The sequence below is a fragment of the Marmota monax genome, unplaced genomic scaffold (assembly GCF_021218885.2).
Source record: "Marmota monax isolate L192 unplaced genomic scaffold, Marmota_monax_Labrador192_F-V1.1 WCK01_AAM20220418_F8-fsc00171, whole genome shotgun sequence".
Lineage (NCBI taxonomy): Eukaryota > Metazoa > Chordata > Mammalia > Rodentia > Sciuridae > Marmota > Marmota monax.
This window is the reverse complement of record NW_026694658.1, coordinates 509,200-532,429: the sequence shown is the minus strand read 5'-3', so window position 1 is coordinate 532,429 and position 23,230 is coordinate 509,200. Positions and strand designations below refer to the sequence as shown.

The 23,230-nt window shown below is 36.0% G+C and overlaps 1 protein-coding gene across 10 annotated transcripts in view; it reads right to left on the bottom strand.

The window, feature by feature from the left end:
• Acaca (acetyl-CoA carboxylase alpha) overlaps positions 1 to 23,230 on the bottom strand; it is a 278,427-nt gene that overhangs the window by 133,717 nt on the left and 121,480 nt on the right. For all 10 annotated transcript variants that reach the window (XM_046423254.2, XM_046423255.2, XM_046423260.2 and 7 more), the window contains 14 exons: positions 22,537 to 22,707; positions 21,110 to 21,271; positions 20,650 to 20,813; positions 16,848 to 16,998; positions 15,865 to 15,968; positions 12,753 to 12,834; positions 12,132 to 12,277; positions 10,668 to 10,818; positions 9,232 to 9,366; positions 8,788 to 8,934; positions 7,827 to 8,015; positions 7,043 to 7,143; positions 6,129 to 6,217; positions 2,065 to 2,189 (listed from right to left, as the gene is read on the bottom strand). In XM_046423254.2, coding sequence (XP_046279210.1) covers positions 2,065 to 2,189; positions 6,129 to 6,217; positions 7,043 to 7,143; positions 7,827 to 8,015; positions 8,788 to 8,934; positions 9,232 to 9,366; positions 10,668 to 10,818; positions 12,132 to 12,277; positions 12,753 to 12,834; positions 15,865 to 15,968; positions 16,848 to 16,998; positions 20,650 to 20,813; positions 21,110 to 21,271; positions 22,537 to 22,707 — 1,917 coding nt within the window. The remainder of the gene's footprint in view (positions 1 to 2,064; positions 2,190 to 6,128; positions 6,218 to 7,042; positions 7,144 to 7,826; positions 8,016 to 8,787; positions 8,935 to 9,231; positions 9,367 to 10,667; positions 10,819 to 12,131; positions 12,278 to 12,752; positions 12,835 to 15,864; positions 15,969 to 16,847; positions 16,999 to 20,649; positions 20,814 to 21,109; positions 21,272 to 22,536; positions 22,708 to 23,230) is intronic.

Here is a 23,230-nt window from a genome sequence, read left to right as displayed (position 1 = left end):
CTGCTTCACAAACATCTCCTTTTTCTCCTCTGCCCTATCATCTAAACCCAGATGCTCTGAAATATCTCTTTTCTCCAAAGAGCTCAGTCTGTTGGAAAGAAAGTTTGGGTACTATCCCTGCAGGTGAGAAGTAATCAGATGCCAAGGTGTGGGTAAAAAGAACAACAGCAAGCCAGAGTCCCATTGGCTTCTGCCTGTCCTGACTGGCAAAAGCAAAAAGCAAAGCCTCAAACCAGTTCTCTGACAGGGCCCAACGCCTCTGCAGCACCCCCCGTGTAATTACACACTTGAGTGACTGGACTCTGAAGAAAATTGAAGGCCTGAGCTCCGAACAGCTGCCATTTTCTCTCTCCATCACACCAGCGTGATTACTTGAGAAATGAACAGCCCCGGCTCAAAGCTACTCCAGAATTCTCAGAGGAAATATGGCTCCGTGTTCCAATAATGAGATTCTTAAGGCAAGCGTTACTTACAATCACTCCGCAAAAGGAGCGAGCCGAGCCCCTATATCTTACAAATTAGAATTTAAGAAACCCAGCGACAGTCCTGGACGATCATTACTCTTCTGCTGCTCCAAGGATTCTGGGCTTTGGTCTATTTTTAGTGCAGAAAACTGTTACGTTCTTAAAAAGGTAATCATAATAAGATGAAAAATTCACCATAATTAGCTTCATTTAAAGGCAAATTCTACCCCATTTTAGGTCCAAACTGACAGATTCTTCTACCCTCTCATCATTATCCCTTGCCTCTAGAAATTCTTGGCCTTATGCAAGTGAGAATTAACATTTCTTGCATTAAAATTTGAAGGAAAAAAAGTCAGATTTCTTCCCTTTTTTGATTGAGAAAAAAAATATTAGCAAGTTGCTGGTATAATGTCTTTGTTGAAAGCTGTCATTTGGAAAAAATAAAATATTACATAGTGATATGTATTTTCAAATGCACCTTCTGAGTGCCTCATCACCTAGCTATTTTAGGGTAGCAAAAGTAACAAATTCTCCCTATAATAATACACTTTTAAAAAGTAGCTATTCTAAAAAATCTTATATCCTTTAGAGTTAATCAGCTAGGCAGATGGCTGAATGAGTCACAACGCTGTTTACCAGAGATGTAAGGAAGACGGTTTTCCTTCATTCTCAAGTATAAAATAAAAAATGGCAGTCAAGATTTATTGGGTTGTGTTGCCCTTCCAGGAAGAAATGATGGAATTAAAGTACCAAGAATGCCCATTCCCAGGGACAAAAACGAAATTCAAGGAAGTGAAGAGGTCTATAGTTCCCAAAACAAACAAGTAAGAGCAAGGCAACTAACTGTTCAGGACCTTGGGGTGAGAACTCTTTCAGAGTTGTCCTCTTCTCAGTCGTCTTCTCCTAAAATTAACTCAACTGGAAAGATCTATGAGTTAAGGACTGGCAAAGCATCTTTAAAAATTCTCAAGTCCAAAAAACTTCTTCCCCCTGGTCAAGTGTACATTAGTCCTATTCACATTTACCAGTCTCATCCCTTATTCCCACTTACTAATTCCTATATTCCTAGGATATGGGGACAAAATACTGTGTACTACCAATACAATAATCTCAGCTTAGATTCTTAACATAAATAAAACAAAAAGGGAACAAAGAAGATGCAGAAAAAAATTTCAATTTCTTTGGTGAGAGGGCCAGTACTGAATTTCTAACTTTTTTTTAAAAGTCTCAACATTAGAACCATTGCTTACATCTATTGAACAAATAGAATTAAAATGAATGTACATTGGTTAGAGAAGACTAGATTTTAAAGCTACTGTCATAATGACAACAGGAATGGAAAAGCACATGGCACTTTTAAATAGAGATGTGAATTTTTATGCACATAATATGCATAATAACCAGGACAATCCTTTCCTAAATAGCAGGTTCCTTCAGATCAAGGATAAAGGTAGAGATGAGAAATTATTAATCTACAACCCAAGCTCCATTCATTCCATAATTATAGAAGACAGTATCTTTTCCTCTGACCATAGCTACTAGAAGAAAAAAATATTTTTTCCATATTATCAACCATCAGATTATAAAAAATGATACTCACAATAAGCATTGTGACCAGAAGATTCTTCTTGGTGACTTGAGCGTGAGAGAAAATGTAGTTCAATACAGTGTTCATGTCACTTTTGTTCTCTTCCCGAAGGGTGAACACACATTTGTCATAGTGACCTGCAAGCAGCAAAAAGAATTGGTCCTCACCCATGTATAAAGGCTCACGTTTACATGCCATTTGTTTATTTCTTAATGTCCATAATTCAGCTGATAAGTGTGAAAAGAAACATCTTAACAATTTTTGAAAAGGATTTGTATAGAACTGGCAGTGTGGGTTAGCAAAAGGACCACTAGACTAGAGTCAGGAGAAGCTGCACATAAGTCCTGAGATCAAGGCCTACCTATTATCAATTCACTATTGCTCTTGGGCAAATCATTTGATCTCTCTGGGTCTCGTTACATTTATAAATTGGAGTGAGAGATAAGTTTTAAAGACTGGGGGTTTGGCAATAAATCCAACCCCACACTTAGTCTAAACTCTTATTTGGCTTTCTGGAATGAATTCCTTAGAAGAAATGGCTCTAGCGGGGCATGGTGGCACACACTAATAATTCCAATTCCTCAAGAGGCTGAGGCAGGAGGATCTCAAGTTCAAGGCCAGCATTGACAACTTAGTAAGACCCTGTCTCAAAATAAAATGTTTTTAAAAAGGGAGGTAGCTCAGAGGCAGAATGTTATTGAGTTCAATTAAACAAACAAATAAACAAAAAAAGTCTTTGCTGATTAAAAACAAATATCGAAACACTAATGATCTTTAAGGCTTGTTTTCCCCAGTTTGAGATTCTGGTTCATCTATAACTCACTAAAAATGTTTCACCCTAATTGCTAGGAAAAACTAAACAATGCTTAGGAATTCCATAAACCAAGGTATAGATTAAGGAGAATCTTGCATTAAGTCAAAAGGTCTGTAAGGGTTGGGGTTGTGGCTCAGTGGTGGAGTGCTTGCCTCATATGTGTGAGGCACTGGGTTCAATTCTCAACATCACATATAAATAAATGAATAAAATAAAAGTCTGTCAATAACTAAAAAAATATTTTAAAAGACGGTCTGTAGGGAGACTACAATTAGGTATATTTTCACTGGCCTTCCATAAGGCCACCAGGAACAGGCTAGTTCTGGATAGGAAAGCTGTATATTGTAACAGAAAAATAAGTTTCTGGTATACTACAGTAATATCAACAATGGGATATAAGTAATATTTAGTTCATCAGAAAATGGCTTACCTCATAATTAAATATCTAAATAAAGAAGAATTAGTATTTAAATATTCTCTAGGGTCAGAATTTTATGAAACAATCAAAATACTAAAGGATTATCACTTTAGTTGAGATTTTGTGTTGGGTTATAAACTAGAACAGTAATGTTCAAACTGCATTACCATGGTTTCCTAGAATACTGACATTTGACTGGGGCAACTCTAGTTAATCTGTTTTAAATATCAGAGATGGACATCAGCATTTTTTTTTTTCAAAATAAAACTAAAATATATTTGAAAAAACAGGAGACTGCAATACCTACAGAGCTTTCAATTTCATAAAAGATTCAAAAAGAAAAATGGAAGCTGCTTAAAAATTGTTTTTTGGTGGAGCAAGAGATGTTGCTTAGTGGTAGAGAACTTGCCTAGCATGTGCAAGGCCCTGACTGATCCCCAGCACCATATTAAAAAAAATTTTTTTTGGTTGTCATATATATATATAGATATAGATATAGATATAGATATATATATAGATATATATATATATAGATATTCTTCCCTAGTGAGACATTGCTTCGAAGTGACAAGAGAAACATATTTTGGTGGTAGGAATTATTAGGAACAAGGAAAATTAAAAAGAATACATTTACATGGGATGGGGGAAGACACTAATAGAAAGAAAACAATAAATGTTCCCTTCTTAAAAACTATTAATTGTGATATAAACACAGAAAAATATATAAAATCTATAGTAACAGTTGAAATAAATACCCATGTGTTATTTCAGAGCTACTAAATCTTAATAGAACTTCTTTGGTATATTTGAATACCCGTTTGTTTCTTTTTAAAAATAATTACTAAGCTGAATTTCATTTTAATTATTCTTTTGCTTTACTTTACATTTACCACCAATGTATGTATGGTTTAATTTTCCTATTTTTGAACTTGTAAAAAATGGAATCACTGCCAATTAATTCTTATGTAACTTATTTCCTTCCTTCAACATTATATTTTTGAGATTCATCCTTTTGTCTACGTGTATCCCCTGGTTCATCCATTTTCACTGCTGTATAATAATCTATTGTAGGAACATCGTAAAATGCAATAATCTATTCTACATGGGTATATTGAGATTGTTTTGTCTTTTTTGTTACTATGAAAAGTGCTGACACAAACAATCCTGTTTATGTCTTCTAATAAACCAGCATAAGAGTTGCTCCACTGAAAAAAAAAATGCAATTGAATTTTATGTTGACTTTTGTATTTAACAGCTTTGTTAGGTTTTAAATAATTTAATAGTAAAATTGCGGATTCTTTGCACCTTCCAAGTAGACATTATAGCATATCTATTAACGGCAGATCTACTTCCTTATTCCTCTTCAGTCCTTATACCTTTTAATTACTTTTCTGATCTTACTGCACTGGCTGAGACATAATGCTGAACATAAGTAGCAATAGCAAATCTTTGTCTTATTCTTTTTTTGTTGAGGGGGCAGGGTACTGGGGATTGAATTCAGGGATATTCAACCACTGAGCCACATCCCCAGTCCTATTTTGTGTTTTATTTATAAACAAGTTCTCACTTAGTTGCTGAACACCTCGCTTTTGCTGTGGCTGGCTCTGTGCCACTCCCACTTCCACCCCCACTTGCTGGGATTACAGGCATGTGTTACTATGCCCGGGATATCCTGTAAATTTTTTGTGGTGTCACCCTCACTTTCTTGTGGTACTGGGAACTGAATCCTGTGATGTTCTACCACTGAGCTACATCTCCAGTCTTCCCCTGCCCCACCCTTTTATTTTTTTGGAGACAGGGCCTCACTAAGTTGCTGAGGCTGACCTAGAACTTGCGATCCTCCTGCCTTAGTCTCCTGAAGAGCTGAGATTTCAGGCATATGCCACCATGCCCAACTGTAGGTCCTCACAAAAAATTAAAATGTCTAATTTCATTCCTAGTTTCTCAGAGTTATCATGAATAAATGTTAAACCTTGTTAAATGCTTTTCTCCCCATATCCTGAGATGATGACCATGTTTCCTCCTCTTTTAATCTATTAACACATGAAAATTACATTAATTATCCACCAAATTAATCAATTTTGAATTAGTGGGATATAGCCAACTTGGTTGTGATATATTATTTCATACATCGCTGGGTTAAGTGTGCTAAGTCTACTTGGAGAATTTTGCTGGTCATGAGTGGCACATGACCATCTTTTTAAAGAATGCAAATGAGAGCAGAACAGATAAAAGAAAATTTTAGGTAACATTTTAAATTCTGTGTGGTTTCACTGCCATCTTGTGGTAGAAAGCAATATCAGCAGTACATAGCTTTAAAGTCTTAACCAAAGTATTTTATGCTTAAAAACTACTTCATTTAGTGAAGCTCTTCAGAGAAAGCCAAGGATAAATTCCACCTAAATGGCACATGAAAAAGTAGTGGAAAATCTGACCCTTTCCTATATGCCTGTAGTTCAATCCATAGATGAGCTGCTGAGAGGCAAGCTCTTCAGATGGGGAATTTCAATTTCAGCCTGGTCATGACTCAACCAACTCTCACTATACAAGGTCAAGAAGATGTCAACAGGGAATGCTAATCTCTACTAGAAAACTAATCTCAGTCCTTTCTCGGAAGCACACTAGATTCACAATTTCATCAAGCTGTGTTGTGTTGTTGTTCTTTCTTTGGTGTTAGTGGGATATGAGATTTCCATTTTTAAGGGAAAAGGAATAAGTTTGTTAATGGGAAGTGTTGGTGACAAGATGAACTGGCTTAGCTCTTACAGTCCTATAGGGATAGTTTGGTCTAGACATCAGAATTAGGAACATTGTTAGAAAGAGAGTCCTCAGGAGAAAGCTTACCATTCTGGAATTGTGTCTCTACTCGAAGATACTGCCGGAGCAGATCCATCACCACAGCCTTCATGTGGCCTCGGATGCCACTTCGGTACCTGAGCAGATAGAAAAAAATCTCCACTGAAAAACCTGACAGGCCAACACTATGGAATGAAAAACCTAGAAGCCAAATTTACTTTCTAAATTTTCCACTGAAAATCCCTTTAAATATAGGGCAGGACAGGGGTCAGCCTACAATTAACCAACCAGATTAATTTAAATTCCAAGCCTAAAAAATCATCTCACTATATAGAGACATGATCTTTTATAAAGAAAAATAAAAACAAAACTAAAAAATCTTCATAGCCTTTATCCAATGACATTGTGACTCAGTTCCTATTGCTGAGCAAAAATTGTTACCATGTATTTGAGATTATAAGGGGATTTCTGAAAAATCTGTAAGTATTTTAGAGTTGAAAATAAATGTCATACTGGGTTCCATGCCAGAAGAAAAATTAGGGTCTTCAAAATGGCAAGGAAAACGAAAAACACAATTTCTGTTTCTCAATAATTGACAAAGAATATTAAGATGGGCTGGTGATGTGGCTCAAGCGGTAGCGCGCTTGCCTGGCATGCGTGCGGCCCGGGTTCGATCCTCAGCACCACATACAAACAAAGATGCTGTGTCCGCCGAAAACTAAAAATAAATATTAAAAAATTCTCTCTAAAAAAAAAAAGAATATTAAGAAGTTACCAGAAATATTGAGAATGAGAGTTAGGTCACAATTCTAAGACAGTTAGAAGACATAAGGAACTCTGTGAGATATAAATTGCTAGCTATTTTTACTCAAAGTCAGGCCTGAGGTAAATCTCTTTAAGACCATTTAAAAGAAAGCATGGGAGTGTACTGGTGTTGAAAATCTGGAATTATATGTAATTACCTTTGTACCAGTTGGACAATGCTCTGAGTGTTCATAAAGAAGACTTCTCGTTCAGATTTCCGATTCAATGTAGCTGCATGACTATCTAGGATGTTGGCAATCTAAGACATAAAAAAGGGGGGAAAGGAATCTAACAAAGGGACCCAAAGCATTAACCTCCAGAGCACCACACTAGGAAATCTTCTTAGTTATAACACAATTCCTACATGACTTATCAGCCACAGCTGGAAGTTACTGGACATAATGTAGGGCCTACACTAAATGAGCAAGCAACTTTTGTCTCTTTTTGCCCTTTTACAGATGTAATAATGATGACATTAAAAATTACCATCTACTCAGAAGGTCTCACATGAACGATCTGTTTTAAAGTCAAGATGTAAATGTACTCCTTTCTTGCTCAGCTTTACTCCCTGCATAAAGCTACTTTATAGATGAAGGGCAAGGATGCTGCTGAGGTAGTAAGGAAGTATTTGATAATAAAACTACCAATATCCTTCACTTTAAATTTATGAAAATACCTCCAAATAGGGACTAGCCCTCAAGAACAAAGCTATGTGGAGTACATGGCCAAAGCACGTTTTTCTCATAACCAAGGACCTTTTACATTTCACATGCAGTATTTTCATTACTGGACTTATATTCTGAGGCAGTTTTGTGGAAAGTACAGTGCTTAAAACTGTAAAAGCACACCATCGAGACAATAGGGAAGATCCAAACAGAAAGCTGCAGCCTGAACTCCAGTGGTAGCCAGTGGAAAATAATGATAATATTACCCTATAAATACCTGCTGGCTGGGAAACTGACAGAGGACTGATGTGATGTTGCTAGCATACTGAGCCATTTCCTTCTTGATAGACTTCTCCACATTGAGGGGAATACGACCAGAGACACTGGTCATGATATCCTGCAATTCTAGAAGAGGCAGAGAGGGATCTCTGAGGGTCTTCATCAACCGCTCTACCCAGTCTTTCACCTGAGAGGAAGAAATAATAAAACAGGATCCAAAGTTAACACAATCCCCAAAATAAAATGAGATATTTAATCAGGTGCAGTGGTACACACCTGAAATCCCAACAACTTGGGAGGGTGAGGTAGATGGATTGCAACTTACAGGCCAGCCTTACCAACTTAGGAAGACCCTATCCCCAAATAAAAATAAAAATGACTATGGATAAAGCTCAATGGTAAAACACCCCTAGATTCAATCTCCAGTACTCCCACTTCCTGGAATTGTGTCTCTACTCGCAGATACTGCCGGAGCAGATCCATCACCACAGCCTTCCTTAGCATCTAAATTGGGCTATATTTATTTCAACCCAGAAAAATGGGTGTCTATCAAAATCTCCTGTGGACCGATGAGGCAAGCAAATAGAAAATTTTTCAGGGCCTAAAAAAACAAACAAACAAACAAACAACAACAAGAACAACAACAAAAAAAACACCATAAAATAAAATGAGAGATCTGAATTCACTGTCATATAGTATTTATTTCTAAATTTCAGTGTAAGCATCAATTATTGCCCCTATTCTCTGGTTTAAAAAGGAATAATCTCGACTAAAGGTGAAGTACATGACAAAGCTAAAAAGCAAGGATTTAAAGACTTCAAATCTAACAACCAAAGGAGAGAGCATTCCAGGCCAACTGGCTTTCTTTCTCTCCCTCTAGAAAATCTCATGAGACTTTAAATTATTTTGATATTGTTCCCCATTTGTACATTCTTTTCCCCAAGATAGGTGATTCATACCCTGCTGCTAAAGAAAGGATCTGGAAGGCAGTATCCATTCATTACATTGACCAGATTATCCAGGACATAGTGGAACACTCGATGGAGCTTCTCGCCTCTGAGTGCTGTGCTCTGGATCTGTGGCAGACTACCCGTGTGAAGTTCAGCCTGTCAACCCCAATGAGAGACTGTCATTCATTAATTTCTATTCAGGGCACAAACACAACTGCAATTCAGTATCATCATTCAAAATCCAGACATCTCTTCCCTGAATCCAGTTACCAGGAGAGAAGTCAGTGGAGGAAACATCATGATAAAATTACAGAATCTTAGTATTATACTGACTCTTGCAAACTCTAGTTCCACAATATCACAGGCACAGATACAAGGCATATCACATCAAGGGGAAAAACAGCTTAAGGTAACATTGGCAAACCAAGCAATTAAGAGTACATTCCTCCATACCTGCTGAACCTTGCTGGGGTTGTCCAACTGCATTTTGGCTATTACACAGCCAGGATCAAGAGCTGCTCCAGGTCGCTTGACATAATGAATACAGCCAGATTCTGCAGCTGTTAAGGTCATCACCATCTTCATCACCTATAGTAAAAAATAAATAACTTGTAGTCTGATTTCTTTTCATACAGATGAATGTTTCAGGGACGTCAGTTTTTCCTTAGCATCTAAGTTGAACTACATTTATTTCAACCCAGAAAAATGGGTGTCTACCAAAATCTCCTGTGAATTGATGAAGCAAGCAAGCAGAAAATGTTTCAGGACCTAGCTTTAAGGATTTATAATAATTACTGATATTTCCTCTGTTTCTATCCATTTTGCTACAGTTTGTGATAATATTTGTTTTGTATTTAGAAGTGATGAACAATTTGGTCTCTTTATACCAGTAAATTTGGGTGTTCACTCTCAGTTTGCCTACTGAAGATATTCAGGAGGCCAAAAACTAGGGGTTATTTTTCACTCCTTTTCCTCCTCTATCTACCAATTACCAACCCAAATCAAGTACATCTTCTCTCAAAAATGTTCCTTCTCTTGCCATGTCTTTGGTGTAGGCCCTTCTCATTTCTAGCCTAGAGTACTTCAAAAACCTCTAAAAGATTTTCCTATCAGCCATATACCTTCAACAAGGTTCCCCCCAAAAACAGTAATTCTGGAGCCCAAATCTCATATTTCTTTTCCACTTAAAATCCTTCAATGATTCCTCACTGCCTTCAGTAAGTGGAAACTTCCTAGCATGGTGAATAAAGTCTTTTATGACCTTACATTTAAGATCTCACACTACAGTAGTTCTTTAGCATGTTTGCTTACCACATTCCATTTGACCTTAGCCTATTCTCAAGCAATACTAATATATACTGATGGTCCCTAAACACTATCATACTATCTTGCTTCTGGGCCTTCATGGTATTCCCTCAACTTTACACATTCTTCCTTACCCTTCTTCACCTAATTTAGTGCTACCTTTAAAAACTAATATAAATGTCCCCTCTTTTAGACTGTCTTCCCTTACTATGCACCCTTACTATGATTTGGGTTATGTGGTCCTCTGCACTCTGTACTTAGATCTCTCTCAGAATTCATCATATTTCATTACTTGTCTATTTTGTGTCCCAACTTCTATCATATTTTCTCTGTACAGCCAGTGGTTAACACAACACCTAACAGTAGGTGCTACTGCCTACCATCTGTTTTTAAAGCCAGAGTTCCTTTACCTGAAAAACAGCAAGCATTTTGCTTTTAAAATCTTAAGGTTCACAATCCCAATTAAACCGACTAATGTCTTTCTTTTTTATTTCCTTTCTGTTATTTTTCAGCTCTAGTCCATTCCAGCTAACTCTTTTCTTAACTTCCCTCCCATGACCCAACAGCCTATTCATTACCCTGACCTCAATCTCAGCATAGCACTGGCCAGCAAACACATGGCCTCCATCCTCCACAATGTACTGGATTAACTTCCCAGCAGATGGTGAGCGCATCACAGATGGGTCATTTTCCTTCTCAAACACACAGGTTTTATTGCCAATCGTGATTCGATATCTAGGAGGTAAGTTGAAGTATGTAAGCCAAAAAAGCACTTCAGAAATAAAGGGAAATGGCAGAAGGTATCAATGTAAAAACTCAGAAATTTTATTCTATAAACAAACACAAACACATAGAGAACATTCATTGCATTTTTTTTTTAAGAGAGAAGGAGGTGGGGGGGGGAGAGAGAGAGAGAGAGAGAGAATTTTTTAATATTTATTTTTTAGTTATCGGCGGACACAACATCTTTGTTTGTATGTGGTGCTGAGGATTGAACCCGGGCCACACGCATGCCAGGCAAGCGCGCTACCGCTTGAGCCACATCCCCAGCCCTGCATCTTTGTTTATAATTCTAAATAACAATTTCCTTCAATAAGGGTCAGATTAAATAAACTATGGTACACTCACATAATGGAATAGTGCAAGACCATTAAAAAGAAGGGGCACCTCTATAAAACACAAACATACAAAAATAATGATGATCTAATAATAATGATAATGGCCTAAACCCTAACTATGCCACAGGCAAAATTTTAAGCACTTTAAGTGTGTTAATTCATTAAATTCTCACAACACTATGAATGGTATTGTACAGTCTACAATATATGTTAAAAGAAAAAAACTAAGATACTAATAGTATTTAAAGGATATTTTTATTTGTGAATATCTTTAAAGGAAAAATATAGTATACACATATATGTAACTTGTATATACATTATAAAAGTTCTACAAAAATGTACAAGAAACTTTTAACAGTTCTTTATAAAGAAAAGAACTTCTTTTCATTCTCTACCCACACCAGAGTGGTTGGGAGATAGGTCTTCTTTTTTCTTTTCTCTTTAGTCTATTCTTAAGAGACAGGGTCTCACTGTATTGCCCAGGCTGGCCTTGAACTCCTGGGCTCAAGCAATCCCACTGCTTCAGACTCCTGAGAAACTGGAGCTATATGCACATGCCACTGCACCTGGCTTCAGACATGCATTTATTTATTTATTTATTTAATTTTTAAAGAGAGAGGGAGAGAGAATTTTTTTTTAATATTTATTTTTTAGTTATCGGCGGACACAACATCTTTGTATGTGGTGCTGAGGATCGAACCCGGGCCGCACACATGCCAGGCGAGCGCGCTACCGCTTGAGCCACATCCCCAGCCCCAGACATGCTTTTAACTATAAACAATTCTGCTTTCTTGAAATTTTTGTTAGTGCATGTATGGTCATTGTTTTTAACTAAAAATGAGTATACCAAAAAAGGCCTGGAAACGTCCCAAGAGCTAGTGACTAATAAAAGAAAAAGGTCCAACAAATGGATATTGAACAGCCACTCACCTATCTACTTCTTCCTTCATGTAGGTAGTATAACTACTACCATCATAGGACAAAAGCAGTCCTCCGTCACTCAACCGATGCACATCTACTTCCACACATGAGCCATTCATGATCACCACATAGGAGTTGGGAGACTGTCGAGTTACCTGCAGTGAAAAAGAACCAGAAAAGACAAGTTAGTATGCACCTTTCAGAGAGAGCCACAGACAAAATTTAAATGTTTCAAAGATACTGTTTAAAAAAAAAAAAAAAAAAGTCTGTCAGGAAAAAGGAAATTAATGGCATTGGTCACTGGGGTCACTGGTGCTGTTTGCATCAATGTTTATGAAAATGGCTCAGTCCTGCTGCAAGAAAATAAAGCTACTTTAGTTATTCCTCTTTATTCGGTTGTTCCCTGTCTCCCCTTCATCTCTTGGCTATAATGTGAAGTTAAATAACAACTAAAATAATTTCCATAGAATCATCAAATACTGCTGACAAAAATGACTAATTTTACTAATCCCCCATCCCTGCACTAAATCAAACTTTTCCATCTCTTGACCTAAAGAGAACTAGCTAACAAAGAGAGACCCAAAAAATAGATAAATAAATAAGGTGCAGGCTTCAATGGGGTTCACATACCTTAAGTACATATTTGACTCCTTCATAGATAAGCTCAACATCTACTGTGTTCAGAAGTGTATGAGCAGGAAGGACTTGACCCCTGAAAGAACACCAATGGAAGAGACATTTACTGGCAGAAAGTTTTAATAGTTTATAAAGAAATCGGGCTGGGGTTGTGGCTCAGTGGTCAAGTGCTTGCCTGGTGCACCTGAGGCACTGGGTTTGATTCTCAGCACCACATAAAAATAAAATAGATATGTATCCACCTAAAACTAAACAATAAATACTTTAAAAAATAAATCTCTAAAATTATTAATTGTGGCATTTTCTGACATAGCATAAGATTAGAAACAACCCAAATGATCATCTATCTGTAAGGGACTGATCATATAAATTATTATTATTATTTTTATTTTTTTGTAGGGACAATATGCCTTTATTTGTTTATTTTTATGTGGTGCTAAGGATTGAACCCAGTGCCTCACACATGCTATGCAAGTGCTCTGCCACTGAGGCCCAGCCCCAGCCCACATAAATTATTTTTAAAAATAAAATTTCTATTTTTAATTGTGATAAAATACATATAACATGGAATTTACTATCTTAACCATTTTTTAATGCATAACCCTATAATGTTAATTATTTTTACAATATTGTGCAATCAATTTCCAGAACCTTCTCATCTGGCAAAAACAAAATTCTATTGTCATTAAACAACTCCCCTTTTATCCCTCCCCCAGTCCCTGGCATTTTCTGTTTCTGAGTTTGACTACTCTTGATACCTCATGTAAGTGAGATCTTATAGTATTTGTCTTTTTTGTGAGTGGCTTATTTCACAAATCATCTATGATTTAGCATGTGTCAGATGTCCTTTCTTCCTTTTTTAATTTAGAACTGGGGATTGAACCCAAAGACATTTTACTACTGAGCCATATCCTTAGCCCTGTCCCATTTTATCACGCTTTTTTAAAAATAGGGTCTCACTAAGTTGCTGAGGCTGGCCTTAAATTTTTGATCCTCTTGTCTTAGCCTCCACAGTTGCTGGGATTACACGCATGAGCCACTATGCATGGCTGAATGTCCTTCCTTTTTAAGGCTAGATAATATTTCATTGTTATGTCTATATAACATTTTGTTTATTCATTCATTCACCAATAGATATTTTGGTTGTTTCTGCCTTTTAGCCTCTATGAATAATCCTGCTATGTACACGGAAATCTCTCTTTAAGACTCTGCTTTTAATTCTTTCAGAATATTCAAATGTGGTATTGCTGGATCATGTGGTAATTTGCATTTTAATTTTCTATGGAATTTTAAATCTGTATTCCATGGTGGCTGTACTGTTTTACATTCCCACTTATAAAATGCACAAGGGTCATGATTTCTCCACATCCTTGTCTACACCTATTTTTCTGGTTTTGACTATAGGCATCCTAATGGATATGAGATGATTTCTAATAGTGGTCTTTTTCTTTTCTTTTCTTTTCTTTTTTTGGTGTGTGTGGTACTGGGGATTGAACTCAGGACTGTGCATGTGAGGCATACACTCTACCAACTGAGCTATATCCCCAGCCCTCATAATTGTCTTGATTTACATCTTCCTGATGATTAGCAATGTTAAGCACCTTCTCATACATACAACAAAATATTATACAGCCATTAAAAATAAAGGACATCTTTTATATACAAAATTGACATATTCCAAATATACCATTATACAAATATAGTTTCAGAATAGACTGTCATTTGTATCTTTAAAAAATAGAGAGAAAAAATAAATATTACATGTATATGCTTATTTTAGTGCAAGACATCTCTAGAGGACTATGGAAGAAACCAGTAACATGGTGGTCAAGGAACAGAGGTAAAAAGGAGACTTTAAATACGTATCTTTTTGTGCCTTTTAAATTTTAAACCATGTGAATTTATTACTCATTCTTAAAAATAAATAAAACCAAATTTTAAAAAATAGAGAGCAATAAACCAAATATGGAAAGTCGTTATTAACTGATAAATCTAAGTGAAGAATATATGGAAGTTATCTGTTCTCTTCATGCAAATCTTAAAACGTCAGATATTATTTCAAAATTTAAGTTTTAAAAATAAATGATGGGGCTAGGGTTGTAGCTCAGTGGTGGAAGCACTTGCCTGGCACGTGTAAGGCACTGGGTTTGATCCTCAGCACCACGTAAAATAAATAAATAAAATAAAGTTATAAAAAATATATTAAAAAAATGAAAAATAAGAACACTAAATCGGGAACACTCATAAAGGAGATTGTGAAACATTTATGCACCAGTGGGGAAACTATTTGTAGAGATTGTATATTGAAGAACTTTTGCCAAAAAGGGACAATATATTCAGTCACACTAAGGGACTTAGGTTTGATACAGAAAGAAAATGTAAGCTGCTCAAGGTTTTAGTGCATGGAGTAACACTGTGAAAGATATTTATCATAGAGCTGAATCACTGAAATCTCAGTTCAATTTTCAAAATTTTACTTCTTTTCTTCCTTTCAGATACTTCAAAAGAGAGCTGATATATAAATCTAACAACAAAGAAGGAAATAAAATACCTGTGATTAAAAGTGCTTTAGTATGATTACCCTTTGGACCATTCCTCGGGGGACTCAAAGGCAGAGCTTAGTCTCCAGAATCAGTGTTAGAAATTAGTTCAGACCCACACATGCCTGACCCTTTACTTGAAAGACTTATGAGGTCATCCTGAGTATCAGCCTCAATTATTAATTCCTAAAAGGTGGTACAGGTAATACAAGAAATACTTAAGGTTCAGTGCTAGGAAAAAATGTGAGATCTTTGTCACTAGGGTTTGGGGAGATTTGATGCTTGCACAGCATGAAATGTTTACTACAGCTGGATTTCAATTTTTAAAAAAGGAACCTGTTCTAATTGCAGTATAAACTAATTTCTACAATCCATAGTAGAGTCCTAAAACGATTTGCCATAAATTGCTACCTTCTCCAATCTCCTTTACGACCACAGCCTGTGAATAACAAGTAGCACCTGCAAGCTGCCAGGAAGGGACAAAAAAAAATGAATGGGTCTTTCAGTTGCAATCCTATACCCAGGACCACTGGTTAGCTTGCACAGTCACAAAAAACAAAGCCTACCTTTCTAAGGAGTGAAGGAAGTTAGAGATGCTATTTCGAAGGCTCACATCTGCCACGTGAAGAGCCCCACACACAACTCCCAACATAATGTCAGGTCGCTCCGCCTGAAAGGAAGAAAAAGAGGGCAGATCAAAAGCATGGTCCCTTGGCACCATGGCCCCTCAAGTGAAATGAGGCTCAAATTTGTTGTGAAGACACAGTGAGCAATGAAAATCTCCACTCTTATTGCCTGGCTGATTTTTGAGATAAAATAAAATACATTTACTTTTAGAATCTGAATAGAGGCATCATGTGAATAGAGATGAAAAACAACCTTCCACCCACTCTCGATAAGACTTCCACTAAGTCAATCAAAAAGAAGCTCAAAAATAGATTTTTGTTAGAAATAAATTTAAAAAGACTTGGCTATTGATAATCTCAAAGAAAATGGCATACAGCCAAAAAGTGGACCTTTAGACAATTTAGATGAATCTAATTATTTTATACAACATTTTGGGTAATTTAGAATAGACCAGAAGTTAGCTCAAGAACAAGAATTGAGTGTTGATTTAAATGAGACTCTCTTATCAGCACTTAAAGATATAAAAGGTGGTACCTCTGAATCAGATTGAACATCAAATGAAAAAAGGCAAAGTAGTATTTCAAACTCTGCATGCCTCTCTTCAAATATACCGCAGGGAGTAATATTAGAACAAATGAAATGACTGCATAGCACAGGCCAAAAACTTTTTTTTTTGTAGTGATAGAGATTGAATCCAGGGCCTCGCACATGCTGGCAAGCATTTTACCACTGAGCTACATCCCAAACCAAGCACAAGAATGCTTAGAGTGCTAAAACTACTCTGATTCCTAGATTTCCCCATGTAGATCAAGAACCATTTACATTAGAATCAAATAAATGTCATCAAATGAAAGGCACTGATCACACTACAAGCCCATTAAAATCCAATCCTAGAGGCTACTTATGCAAGAGAAATACACACCTGTACTTTTTCTGCTATCAGTCTGTCCAGCCAACCAGTGTCAATTCTATTCAACTGAAAGCTTTCAGTCTCTAACAGTTTGATCAGGTATTCAACCGTAGTTCGAAAGTCACCCCGAATAGATAGCTCCTTCAAAGCCACCACCATATTTCTATGGGAAGACCAGAAGACAATCTGTTTCAGCAACATATGTTGTAGTGTTTTTCAATCATTTTAAAGAACTGTTTCATTCCTTTGGAGTTCTGGAGGGAAGGGCAGAGGGAGAGAGTTCTAATGAGTGTATACGTTAAGTACACTCAGTAAGGAATGTTCCAGATAAGAGAATTTGGGTGAAATAAGCTTATAGATTCTAACTGATATTACCATCATGAGTATCAGCAAACCACACACATTTTATTACACATAGTACAGAAATAATTATATGCAAATCACCCTCAGCTTTCATTTGTTAGGTTTCCATCACCCCATTCATTTACTACTGACTAGACTAGAATTAGGACATTAATTTTCCTCATCTTTACATCTTATTTATTAATAAGTATGTTATTCTTAAACCTTGTTTATTTTATGTATAATTAACATGCAAGAAAATATACTTATTTTAAGTATACAGTTCAATGAATTTTGACAAATGTTAATACTTTAAAGATTTCCCTACAATCAGACAAATGGCTTGGTACTGTCAGATATCCACCTGATACTGCATATGAGAGTGTTTTTTAAAATGAATTTTGGATATCCGGGCAGTGACTTACTCACTACTAAATAACTTTACAATTACATATAAAATGATTACATTTTAACAGAGTATCAAATACTATGGGATTTTTATTCCCAGGGTCTATTCTTCATAGGGACAGAACTTTCTTCAACAACTACTATGTATTCATATGCTCAAGACATATACCAGCCTTGTTAAGGAAGAATACACAGATATGATAATTGTGCTCAAAATACATAGAAGACTATCATAAACACCAGTAGAAAGACTAAAACCAAGTATAAGAGAGGTTCTAAGAGGGGAGAAAACCTTACGGTGTCATGAAGAATGTGGGATTTGATATGGGCTTGAAAAACTAACAGTTGAGAGGAACAGTATTCAGGTGGCATTCTCTCAGCCTAGGACATTCATTTTGTTTTCCTCCCCCATCCTCCTGTCTGTGTCCTCCTTCACCTTAGTCCTATATACTCTTCAAGTATTGGTCTCGAAATCACTTCCTTCTGTGAAGCCTTCACTGACACTCTGTAGGTTGAGCTGACTCAGCTACATCCTCCTATAATGCCCTTCTATAATCCCACTACCATCATACTTACTACATTATGTTTTAATTGCTTGTCTTTCTTCCTCTGGATTTTAAATTTCCATGAGGACAGAAACCCTATTTGTTCTTGACTATATTACCAGAACCAGTACATAACATATACTCAGTAAATATCTGTTGAGTGTGATCAATGAATAAATGAATAGAGGGAATAATGAAAAAAAGAAAAAGAAAATATGGGAAGTGTTCAGGGAATATTATGATTAAAGTAGAGAGTATGAGGACAGGGCGTAGTGGCAATTCCATTCATTCCACAAATATTTTCTGAATGCTTATTATATTCAGGGGATACTGCAGGAAACAACATAGATGTGGTTCCGTTCTCATGGTTTCTACATTATGATGTAAGGGAAATAATATTGGAAATATGGACTGGGACTATTATGGAAAACAAGAGTCTAAATGTCAAACTGTCTAATTGTAATGAAGAAAAAACAAAGAAAACTCCAAGTCAAAGAATGAACTTTTGACATAGTATCAGAAAGCAAACTTATTGTAGAGACAACAGTTTGAATATGCTAAAAGACATATAAAGTTAGCTTTATACTACAACGAAATATACAGAGGAGATCAGAAATAAGGATCAAGGCTTCTGTACTAGGTCACTGGACATATCCAATAGGAAATACACAGAGGTCAGCCTAATCAAGACTACACCTAAATGCCAATAGAAGCCAGTGTGGGAATATAAATGAGTGAGGCAAATTGGATGAATTGGATGGGGAAAAAGAGGTATTGTGTTTCGAGTATCATCTAAAAGGAAGAGCCACAAAAAAACTTGACTTAACTTTTACCAAGAGGAATATAAAACGAACATTGTCATCATCCCATTTTTAAGAGAAAACAGAAATCCATATTTTTATTATAATCTCCCCAATTTTTAAATATTCACAAGTTAAAAAAAAATAAAAGCTCCATGAGCCAATCAAAACACATTTGAAAACTAACACCGGCCAAAAAGTTGTCCATTGGCAAGCTCTAGGGTGAACCTTCTTCACTTTGACAGAATAGGATATGACAATGAAAGAAAAAGCAGGAAAAAAAAAAAAAAAAAACAACTTTATACCAATATTTTTGTTTCTCATAGCAGGGCTGTAATTTTGAAAAATTTCAATTTATAGTGTTGAATAAATGGAGAAGAACTGTAAAGGACTTCTGGAAACATTATTAAAAACTAAGAATACTTCTGGAAACATTATTAAAAACTAATAATACTAATAAATACTTGATTATTACTCTGTGTACAGTTCAAAGATCAAAAAAATGGCATTAAACATCTGATATAAAGCAATAAACAATTAAAAAATAGCATGTCCAAGGTCCTAAGTTTGATCACCAGCCCCCAAAAAAGAGAACAAACTAGCTCAATTTTAGACAGATATTTTAAAATATATAAGCTGTCAAAATTGTGTCCTAAAGGCCTGCTTTTTAAGATAAACAAACTGCTGTTAATTTGATATTTAATGCTTCTGACTAATAAAATATTAACATTTATGATATACCAGTTATATTTATATAAACCTATGCATACTTTATAGCACACTAAAGTTTCTTATACATGCAAGGTAGGAATTCTTTTATGCCCCTTCTCTAAAATGAAAAGAATAATTTTATTATTTTAAATGACTAGAAGAGCCAGGCACAGTGGCGCACGCCTATAATCCCAGTGGCTCAGGAGGCTGAGGCAGGAGGATCACAAGTTCAGTGAGACCCTATCTCTAAATAAAATACAAAAAAGGGCTGGGGATGTGGCTCAGTGGTCAAGTGTTCCTGAGTTCAATCCCCAGGAGCCTCCTCCCCAAAAAAGACTAGAAGAGTGTATCAGTTAATAGTATATATTGTATGCTTGAAAATTGGTAGGACAGTGATTTAAAGTGTTCTTGCCATTAAAAAAAATGATAAGTATATAAGATAATGCAAACAAACTGCTTGATTTAGTCACTTCCCAAAGTATACAAATAGCAAAAGCTCATGTGGTATGACACAAATATGTGTGACATTTACTTGTCAAATAAAAATTTTAAATGACTCAGATTTACAGCTATATCTTGAGGCCCTGGGTTTGGATCCCAGTACTACAAAAACAAACAAGTGCAACAATACATTTATTTTAATGAAAAATACAGATCTTATCTATGATTATTTGATACTAAGCTCTTGGTCAAGAATCTGCCTCCCCCAATAACAATACAATTTCTGTGAAAAAGCATGATAACTTTAAAGCAACTGACTTCATAAGTTTATCAAAATTTTTTGAAAGCAAAAATACTTGAAAAGGCTCAGACAACAAAGAGAAAAATATCTGTCAAATACTACATAACTTAATGCAACTGAATACAAATACAAATAAAAATATATTTTTTAAAAAAGGCTATCTGTAGAAATATTTTCATAGCATATAAATGATTCCCATGCTCATACTTCACTGAAAATTAACAAAAATTTATTTGTGATATGCAATCAAATGCTATTATACTCACGAAATCGCTTCTTCTCTGTTTTCTCCCCAGGAAAAGCAGTGACCAAACTGAGAATCAGCAAATTCATGAAGCCCCCCTGCAGCAGCGACACTGAAATAACCCCAAACATTCTTATTGCTGCGAAAATTTAGTTCCTGAACTGTTCCTGAGCTGGGCTTAAAACCCTGTTAGAAAATGAAGAATATGAGAGATCTTATTATATTTCAAAAGAAGAAAACACTGACATACTCAATATTTAGGCTCTGTGTTAATCACACACAGTTGCAGAAATGATGCACAAAAATCATAAAGGCCAAGACCCAGCACTACATACCCACTGAGTGATCTGCTCTGAGGAACCTCTATAAACTTCCCTCTCCAGAGGGAGTCCAGAGATTTCATTAGTATGTCCTCAGATACTATCTCAATATTAAAGTTCACAAGGGAAAAAGAAACTTAAACCTTTTAAGTAATGGATTACCTCATCTGGATTTTCACTTGTGATCCGAGCAGCAATAACATGGCCCCTTGGGCAAGGAACATGAGCAGAATTCTCGAAATCAATGGGAGCATCACCCCAGGGAGATACCCCATACATCATACGGATATCCTTGATTCTAAACAGAGGGATCCCCATGGCAATCTGAAAGGTAATAAAATACACTTCATTCATATTCCATAGTTACTTTCCTTCAAGTGTGGAGGCTCAGATTACCTAAGAAAGTTTTCATTTGAGGAGCCATTTTTATAGTCTATTCTACAATCACAAATTATAAGTTACTTGAAATAGAATATATCACTACAGATAAGTTGCTAGAATATTCCCCACTCCTAAAAATGTCCCTAAATTCCTAATGCAACAGACATGAGTTTCTCTGTGTTGTCATTTCTCCATGAAAGGATGAAAATAAAAATATCAATGGAAAAGTCAGTATCTGAAACCACAAATGAAATTCAAATAGCTACAAAGTTTATTTTTCATTTTTTTAGTCTTAGATGGACACAATACCTTTATTTTATTTACTTTATCTATTTTTTTTCTTTCATGTGGTGCTGATGATCAAACCCAGTGCCTCACTCATGCTAGGCAAGCTTTCTACACTGAGCCACAAACCCAGCTCCAGCTGCAAAGTTTTAATATTATAATTATCTCTTCCATCCCACAAACCATTGGGAGAAGTAAATCAATCTCTAGTTTTTAATGGGAACTTACAAGGTGTTCCTTGTATGGGCAAAGAATACTTTAGATTAAAAATAATATTAAGGAGCTGGAGTTGTGGCTCAGCAGTAGAGCGCTCGTCTCGCAATGCGAGACCCTGGGTTCGATCCTCAGCACCCCATAAAAATAAATAAGTGAAATAAAGGTATCGTGTCCAACTACAACTAAAAAATAATATTTAAAAAAATATAATATCAAACCTTATTAGCTATTACTGCTTCCCATAGTATTTGTTTCTTGGGCTGAGAAAAAATAATATTGATGGCTATCACTTTATACATTATAAAAATAAATGTATGCTACCACATTGCCAGGGAAAATGTCAAACACCACTCTGATATAGAGTTACTTCAATAAAGAACACAGGAGGAAGGAGGAAGGGCTAATTACAAAGTTGTCAAGTTTACTATAATTAAATATTTAAAGCATACTGTCTTTAAAGTTTATTTCTAAAATGTAACAGTTTATATCAGATGTATCTAGCTAGAAAATTCAGTAAAACTGCTGTTTGTACCACATCTGGGAAACCAACCATACATCAAAAAAACATAAGAGAAATGAACATTAGGTGAGACTAGGATAGGAGGTCCTTTTCTCTTATCAGACACAGGATAAACCAGTTTTTCAGGCATCTGTGACATTCCCAACTTCTCTAGGCTCTAACTTGGAACCAGATAAGGGTGACTCACCTGGAGTTGTGCAGCAGGGAGATTGACATCAGCCACCATCTCTGTACAAGGGTGCTCCACCTGTAGCCGAGGGTTCAGTTCAAGAAAGTAAAAGCTGCCATCCTGGCTGTACAGATATTCCACAGTCCCAGCACTCACATAACCAACCATTTTGGCAAGTTTCACCGCACACTCAAAGAAAGATAGGCAAATGTAAGTATGTCATCTTGTACAGGGGTTGAATCACTATGACTACCTACAGCTTTTTGCTGACCCAATTATCCAGTGTTTTTAAGAGCCACTAGTGTGCTTAGCCATATCAGAGCAAATTTCACCTTCTGATTATACACAATATACCTGAACATGGAAGACAAGCTCAATTGAAAAGCTAGGAAGAAAGACTTTTTCACTTCAGATTACAAACAATTTCATCCCAACAGACATAAGGGCATGAAGAGGGGAAAAAAAAAAAAAAAAAAAAAAAACCATGGCAGTAGACTCTTCATTGTTCCCTAATTTTGAGTATTCCCAGTATGCTTTCCTTCCTAGAAACATGACTATTTCAGATAAGCACTTGATTTTCCAACCTCTTTTTTTTGCGGGGGAGAGGGAGTGGACAGTAACCAAGGATTGAATTCAGGGGCACACAACCACTGCACCATATCCCTAGCCCTTTTTTTTTTTTTTGTATTTTATTTAGAGACAGGGTCTCACT